This window comes from Myxine glutinosa, chromosome 5, assembly GCF_964187855.1.
Source record: "Myxine glutinosa chromosome 5, kmMyxGlut1.1, whole genome shotgun sequence".
Classification (NCBI taxonomy): domain Eukaryota; kingdom Metazoa; phylum Chordata; class Myxini; order Myxiniformes; family Myxinidae; genus Myxine; species Myxine glutinosa.
This window is the reverse complement of record NC_136265.1, coordinates 70,030,346-70,038,890: the sequence shown is the minus strand read 5'-3', so window position 1 is coordinate 70,038,890 and position 8,545 is coordinate 70,030,346. Positions and strand designations below refer to the sequence as shown.

General features: G+C 45.5%; 1 protein-coding gene across 1 annotated transcript in view; it reads right to left on the bottom strand.

The window, feature by feature from the left end:
• Positions 1 to 401: 401 nt before the first annotated feature.
• LOC137427463 (uncharacterized) overlaps positions 402 to 8,545 on the bottom strand; it is an 87,006-nt gene continuing 78,862 nt past the window's right edge. Inside the window, exon 11 of the mRNA XM_068116987.2 lies at positions 402 to 2,538. Within this exon, the coding sequence (XP_067973088.2) occupies positions 1,556 to 2,538 (983 nt within the window). The 3' untranslated portion in view covers positions 402 to 1,555. The remainder of the gene's footprint in view (positions 2,539 to 8,545) is intronic.

Here is an 8,545-nt window from a genome sequence, read left to right as displayed (position 1 = left end):
AGCTTCAAACGTGCATAACCACAGCAAGAATTGTAATACATGTCCACTACTGATGTGATATTTTCCAAAGAGGGCATAACTTGATGAAAAAAAAGGACGAAACGCCTTGAAACTCGAACTTATTCTGTAACTTATCCGCTATAAATGTATGAGGTGTGTGTGTGTGTGTGTGTGTGAGGCATATTTTTGTGGAGTTATACTGGAGCTTTCTGATGTGGAATGTGATGCACCAAAATGCTCCTTATGGTCTCCTGAGTTGATTAAGCGAATCAACTCCAAATAATTCGGTACGATTCCCATGTTTCTAAATGCGTGCCATGTTAAGGTGTATAGAGCAGCTTAATATGTCCTTCCATGGCATGGCATTCCAGTTACAAAATAAATAACAAAAACAATGATAATATTGTAGGAAAGCATTTATTAACAAGAAGAAAAAGACATAAAATTTCATAGCCCCCATGGTTTTAGTAAGTTTGCTGTATGGAGTTAAAGGCCATCAGTCGGCCATCTTTGGTCGGATTCCAAAACAAAATCTGCATATGCATGCTCTCATGTATTGTCTCTTTGCCAAGTTTGAACAAAATGTGTCCATGCCTGTCCGAGAAATGGTTGGGAACACGTTTAAGTAACAAAATGGCTGCCAGTCTGCCATCTTGGATCTGCTCTCGGAAAAATAAAATGATGTGCATATGCAACACATCATTCATTTTCTGTGTGCCAAGTTTGAACAAGATCGGTATCCAATCTGCTTCCTTGTTGTGTTCTCTTTCATCTTCATGTATCCCTTTCCAGAATTTTTCAAGATGCTCTTTTCTCAGGGGAGTTGCTACATTTTGTTTCTGTTTCCCTAGTTCCCTGTATAAGTTTTTCAGGTTGTTTTCAAACTGTTGATTTTGCTTTCTTCTGTTGTTGGCCTCATCATAGTTTCTATTTTCCCTGCTATCTGGTGTATGTGGAGCTTATTATGGGCAGCTAATGGTTCCAGCCCATTGTTTTCAATGTTGTATTTCCTTTTTTTTGTCCGATTCTTTTCTTGAGCTTTGGACTTCTGTTTCCCTTATTGAATTGTTCCATTTGTCCAGTTTCCTTCTCAGTTGGTGTCTCTGCTTCTCCACTCTCTGTTTCCAAGGTGGTGTTTTGTTTCTGGTCAGATTGTCATTTTTGTGTTGTTTGCGTGTTATTTTCTTTTTGTCATTCAGTGCTGCTGCAAAACTCACATTGTTAATTTCTCTCAAATTAGGTGATTTGGGGAGAATTTTAGTAACCGTTGTTTATTCTCCTTACTTGTATCTCCAGTTTGTTGTTTTTTATTCGGTGGAGTTGTGGTCTTTGCCTTGGTGAAATTACTTTGATTTCCTCTTTTATTAGCCAACTCTTCTTCAAGTCTTTGCTGTTCGTTGTCAACCTCTTCTTCCTCCTGTTGTCCGTTATTCTCTTCCTCATTGTGATCTATCTTTGTTAGTCTTATTTGTTTTGTTTGCAAAGATGCTATTTGAGCTGAGTTAGTAACTTCGAGTTGTTCTTCCTCTGGAGGTGTTGTTTTTTCCATTGCTTCTCACCTGTGTATTCTTTGATGTACTTTTAAAAATGATAATGCAGTAAATGATTTACTGCAAACAGAACACCTGTACGGCTTTTCTCCACTGTGCATTTTTTGATGTCGTTTTAAAGATGGTAACGCAGTAAATGAATTGTTGCACACAGAACACCGGTAGGGCTTCTCTTCTGTTTCTGAATTGTTCTCTTCCGTGTGTATTCTCTGATGCTCTCTTAATATTTTCCAGCAGGTAAATGATTTCTGACACACAGAACACTTGACGGTCTTCTCTTCCGTGTGCATTCTTTCATGATCGTGTAAATCTATCAATTGACCAAAGGCCTCATGACACACGGAGCACTTGTGGGGCTTCTCTACTGTATGCATTGTTTGATGAAAGTGCAAATGTGATGATTCACTAAAGGCCTTATGACATACAGAGCATTTGTATGGCATCTCTCTTGTGTGTGTACTTTGATGACAGTATAATTGCGCTGATTGAATAAATGCCTTATGACAAACAGAACATTTATAGGGCTTCTCTCCTGTGTGTGTTCTTTGATGATTGTACAACGTTGATAAGTGAGCAAACGCTTTATCACACACAGAACACTTGTATGGTCTCTCTCCTGTGTGTGTTCTTTTATGGACATATAAAGCTGATGAATGAGCAAACGCTTTGTTGCAGAGAGAACACTTGAAAGGCTTCTCACCCGAATGGATTCTTCCATGGGTTTGCAACGCTGAGATAACAGGGAAGGTCTTGTTGCACACGGAGCACTTGTGTAGTCTCTCATGGAAATTATCAATGTTAATAGATGAGGAGAGACGTCCTTGGAAATTCTTAAGGGGCTCTGTACAACGTTTACAAGTGCAGTTGTTTGACACATGGCTGAATTTGTCAGTTTCTTCAGAAATGGTCTGAGTGATGTGTGGATTAATATCTTCCTGGTCAAACATCTGGGAACAGTTGGACCAGGAAACCAGTTTCATTTGTTTTTCTGTAAAGACAAGTCACCAAAGTCATCTTTTAAAAATATATATCAAAAGTTAAACCATATTTGAAAAATATATTATAACGAGTAAAAGTATCCATCCCCAGTGACAGGAAAAGCAAGCCAAAGCATCCATCCCCATGTTGGGAAATGTTTAAGTTAATCTATCAATTTAAATAATTGAATGGACTTTAAAAAGGTTAAGTGCGATGCATTCTTTCTTAGGTTCACTCAGATTCAAATCTCTGAGCTACTTATACCACCCATCACAAAATGGTGGTTCAACACTGGGCGGTAGAGGTTAGATTTGTCTAAGAAGAGGGCAAAATATCCTGCTTGCTAAATTAAAATTCGTATCAGCATTATTCATGCCTTCTCCAGTCATTTCAAAAGTGAATGATGAGCTTTTTAAAACGCAGCAAGGGACACGCCCGCCATGAACGGGAGACAGAAGAAAGTATGGGCAGACTCCACGGTTCACAATATATAATAAACGACTTCCCTTACAAGGAACTTCAACACAAAAAGAGACCACACAGACCATGAAGCCTGCACGATGGTTGCCAACCCGTGACGTCAAGTTTTTTTTGTATACGGAGTCGGCGCATCGAAGACTGAGGACATAGAAGAGATGAGGATGCAACAGAACAAAAGGAACAGCAGAAAGCTGTAAATTTGAGGCTGGCGGGAGAAGGGCACAGGGTTAGAAAGAAAATGGGGCTTTGGGGGAAGGGGGCTAACAGGGTTAGAAAATATCATGGTCTTGGGGGGGCTGTGATCTGAGATGGTGATGAACAGCTGTGTTGAATAACTGGAGGGAAGAATGTGATTGAAGACGGTGGAAGTTGTTGTTGTTGTATAGCACCGGACAGTTCTCTCCAACAAGTCTGCGGCACAGAGACAGTCGATTGATCTACCAGGAGTGAACCAGAGATCCCCCACCTTCACAAAGTGAGGGCCACGACAGAGCTAGAGAGAAAGAGAAAGAGAGAGAGAGAGAGAGAGAGGAGACAAGAGGGAAAGGGCCAGTCCACGGGGACCGAACGGCACTCTGACCGTGACTGCGCTTCCCTGACAAATCTGGACAGCAGGGAAGAATAGGGAAGATTTGGCCCCTGACTTGCATTCAATGGTGCAATCACTGCGAAGAGGCATCCCCGATAGTTGTACAATGTGAAAGTTGGTTCCATAGGTGGGGAAAATGAGGAACAAATAAGTGTAGGTGAGCAGTGATCATGGATTTTGAGACTTTCAGTGAGGAGGGGGTTGCTGGTGGACCACGTGCATTTTCAGAATCCTGGGAAGGGAGGGGGGGGGGGAGGAGGAGGAGAAGGAGGTTGATGGTAGCAAGGCACAGAGAGGGCAGGAGGTGCAATACCAGAATGGGGGTGAAACAAGGCAGAGGGACGTGTAAGGCAGGGTTCACCAGCCTAGATGGGCGAGCACTACTCCATCAAGCTGCAGACGAAGGCCTTATGGGAGAACAAGAGTTCAGGTGTGCCAAGGAAAAAGATTGCACGACAGAGGATGCCCAATCGGTGACTGGCTTTGGAGGTGAACTTTGAAATGTGGTTTGCCAAAGAAATTTCATGCTTCACAGCAAGATCCAAGAGTGTGAGCGACTGAAGTTCTTTGAGAGAGGTGTGAATAAAGCATATAGGCGGGTTTGCCAGATGAGAGATAATGTGTGTGAGATTTCTCATGATTGAAAGACATATTCCAAGTGTTTGACCAGCACATGATCTTGTCAAGGTATGAAGAGAGGGAAGAAGCTGCTGCCTGTTTATCTGAACGATGAGATGTCACGGAAAAGGGTGGAGTCGTCAGCAAGGAGATAAACAGGATTTTACAAAGAGTCAAAGAGACCAATGATGAAGATTAGGGTTCGGATGGGGCCCAAGACTACTGCCTTGGGTCAAACCAGCCTTGACAGGGAGAGGAGATGAAAGGGTTCCGTCGAGAGCCACACGTTTGCTTTGAGAGGTGAGGAACTCAGTGACCCAAGAATGGAGTGGGTCTTGGATGCCGTTGGCAGAGAGTTTGGAGAGCTCGACGGGATGACAGACCGTATAGAAAGCTTGAGCTTTGTCTAGAGAGATGCCCAGGATGTCATGTCTGAAATTGAAGGCCCCCATCCATTGTTGGGAGAGTAGAGTCAGCATGTACATTGTACAAAGTGGAGTGACCCAGATCTGAATCCGAATTGATCGTTGGAGAAGAGAAATGATTTTATGTGAACTGCAGTGATGGATTCAATGACGTTGCTGATGATTGGAAGGAATACAATAGGTCTCTAGTTAAGGGTGTTGCTATTTGCACCTTTCATGGAATGCAGTGATATTGGCAGACTTCCAAGCATATGGAATATGACTTTGGGGAAATGATGGAGTGAAAAGAGCAGAGGAAGAGCAGGAGCAGGTTTTTCAGATACGTGAGCTTTGCCATCCAATCCATTTGCCGAATCAGACCTCAAGGTTGCCAGAAGCAAACAAACACTGAATTTGGAAGCAAACACTGAATTGAGGCACTCGGTCTTCTCACGAGCGGAGCCTGAGTGAATTGTCAGACTCGCCAGCACTGAGGCTGCTCTCTTAAGAATGGCTAGAGAGATGTTGACCTTCACAAGCACACAATTCGATAAACCAATTGGAGCAGAGGAAGAGCACAAGACATTGGTGGGGAAGTTGGTCATAACCAAATCCGCAATGAAGGATTTGGCATTGACAGGTATCCAGGTGGGAAGGTATCAGTCTCATGGAGTTATAGAAGTCCTTTGCTGAGGTGGCATGGCTGGTGAGAGAGGTACCGACACCCAACCAATTGGCGTGGTGACATTTGAAATCACCACATGCGAGGCCGAGTGAGCTGGGATGAGTGGTTAAAAGTTGGTGCATATCATCTTTTTTTTTTCTTTTTTTTTTTTGTTGTATACAAGATCGAGGCTCGTGAAAGAGCGAACATTAATCACACAGAAAGACAAACCGACAAATAAAACATATAACATCGGGAGCGGTAGACAAGATGGGGAGAGAGGAGGAAGGACACAAACACAACATTTGAGAGCAGGGACCGAGAGACATGGAGACATCGAGAGATCTGTGAGAGGGAGAGGGCATTGGGGGAGGGCATGGGAAGGGGGGGGGGGGTGGGAGAGGTACAAAACATATGGACACTGCCAGGACTTCCAAGAAAGCAGTTGGAATTTCAAACAAGGTGGATCTGGGGTGAATTAGCGGGGGTAGAAAAGATCAAGGTTTTGGATGGGGGAAGATAAGAGATGTTGGTGAACAGCTGTTTTAAAGACCTGGAGGGACGAGTGGGATTGAAGGGAGTGAGGGAGTTTGTTCCAGAGGCGGGAGAAAAGAGGAATGAAAGAGTGAAGGTGAGCAGAGAGCCGAGATTTCGGCAGTTTAACCATCAGAGGGTTGCTGGCAGATCTTGTGCGACCTGTAGGAATATTTGGGGGACAGAGCACAGAGAGAGCTGGGGGTGCAAGGCCGGAGAGGAGTCGGTAGAAGACAGAAAGACCACCTACCTGCCTGCGGTGAGTGAGTGAAAGGCCCTCAGAGATAGCTTCATCGCGGGAGATTCCAATAATTCTGAAAGCTTTGGTTTCGACAGCGTGAAGCCGAGCTAGGTGTGAGGCAGGAGCACCGGCCCATAGGGGAGAACAGTATTCCATTGAGCTGCAGATGAAAGCCTTGTATGTGGTGAGGAGCTCAGGTGTGCCTAGGAAGGACTTCGCACGACGGAGGATGCCCAGTCGGCGACTGGCTTTGGAGGCCAGCTTGGAAATGTGGTTTTCCCAAGAAAGATCATGGCAGATAGTGAGACCCAAAAGCTTGAGCGACAGAACTTCTTGGAGAGGATTGTTGAGAAAGTAGATGGGAGGGTTGTCCAGTCGATCTTTTCGGAGAGACATAGTAAGAGTGTGAGATTTGTCAGGATTGAAAGACATGTTCCACTTGTTTGACCAGTCTGTGATTTTGTCCAAGTCTTCAGAGAGTGAGGAGGCTGCAGACTGCCGATCTGAGGGAAGAGGAATGGAGCGGCAGAGAGTGGAGTCATCAGCAAAGAGATAGAGAGGATTTTCCAGAGAGTCGGAGAGATCATTGATAAAGACCAGAAAAAGCACAGGGCCCAGAACACTGCCTTGGGGAACTCCAGCCTGACAGGAAGGGGAGTTGAGAGAAATCCATTCAGGGCCACACGTTGACTACGACCAGAGAGGAAGTCCGTAAGCCATGCATGGAGATTTCCATGGACACCATAGGAGGAGAGTTTGGTGAGCAGAGCTGGGTGCCAGACCGTATCGAAGGCACGTGATATGTCGAGGGAGACAGCTCTGATTTCCTGTTTGGCATTGAGGACCTCCATCCATTGTTGAGACAGCAGAAGCAGCATGTCCAGATCTGAGAGAGATGTGGATGGAGCCATCACTGTTTTGAAGGACAGCATAACACACAGCCAAATATGAGGTGGCAGCGGAAGGGAAGTTGCAGCCAGAGGTAGTCCTGCGGTTTGGGAGGTGCAAGTATAGTACACAGATAATGAGAAATGGAGTTCTTGATATACAGCGCGTCTACACCACCAGGACAGGGTTCAGGTCGATCAAGCCAGAAAAGACAATAGCCAGAGAGACACTGAGTAGTCACGGGCGTCCTGTGGGAGGAAGGTTTCCTGGCTGTCATCAGCGGCTGTCCGGATTGTGTGGGATTTTCACTTCCCACATAACAAAACCTGATCTCAGATGATGAAGGAAGTGTTCCAAGTTCAACACAAATGATGGTAAAGGAAACATCAGAGAGTAGATGTTTTCTTTGCAGCCGAATACTGCGCCCCAGCCTGGAGCAGAAGCCCACACGTGAGAAAGGTTGATGTTGCCATTAACAACGCCCTCCGCATTGTAGCTGGTTGCTTGAAGCCCACCCCGGCATTCCACCTGCCAGTCCTAGCGGGAATCGCCCCGGCCGGCCTCCGATGGGAGGCTGCTACCCTCGCCCTGGCAAGGAATGCCCAGAAACACGACTGGCACATCCTGCAAAACACCACAACGATAGTGGCGCCTCCAAGCAGACTCAAGTCCCGCCATCCCTACAACAAGGTGGCACAAGAGATGCTCAGTTCTATCCCTGAGGACCTGTCTAGAAGCACATGGCTGGCGGCATCTTGGAAGCAGGTGTGGGAAACGGCCGGGCCCACCCGCATCCACCGCTACATCTGGGACCCAGGAGGTGGCGTCGTAGGAGAAGACCTACCACGCCTGCAATGGACCTTGCTGAACCGTCTACGTACGGGGGTCGGCCGCTTCAAATCATCGCTGAAGATGTGGGGCCTGGCAGATAGCGCCGTGTGCGAGTGCGGCGAGCCTGAGCAGACTGCCGAACACATAATTACCACCTGCCCCCGATACAGACCACCTTCAGAAGCCGGCCTCTTCGACGTAGGACCAGAGACGAGGTCATGGCTGCACGACACTGAGCTGGCCATCTGATGATACATGAAAGAAGAAGAAGAAAACCTGATCTCAGATGATGAAGGAAGTGTTCCAAGTTCAACACAAATGATGGTAAAGGAAACATCAGAGAGTAGATGTTTTGAGAATGATACGAAACTGAGTTGCAGAACGTAATTCCACAGTAAGTCATCCAGAAATGGTGCAGGTGAGGGAAAAATTGCGGAACTCAATGACGAGATTCTTTAATGGCTTTTGAGCGATTTGTACGGTGCGATTTAACAATCTTGAATACACTTTTCACTTCACACGTTTAGATCGTCATAAATTTGTCTTTGAAACCTGTCAAGTCCCAATATTCCGAGTTGATTTGTTGTTTCCAATGCTATTTCCAGACTCTATTAATGAAACAGACTTTACAAATGTTGGCTTTATGGGTCAGATCATCAACAACAGCAACAACAACAACAACAACAACAACAACATGCATTTTCAGGCCATTTTCCCTGCGAGAGCGGGGGTTAGCCTTGCGGTCCCCATGACAATCTTCTCCATTTT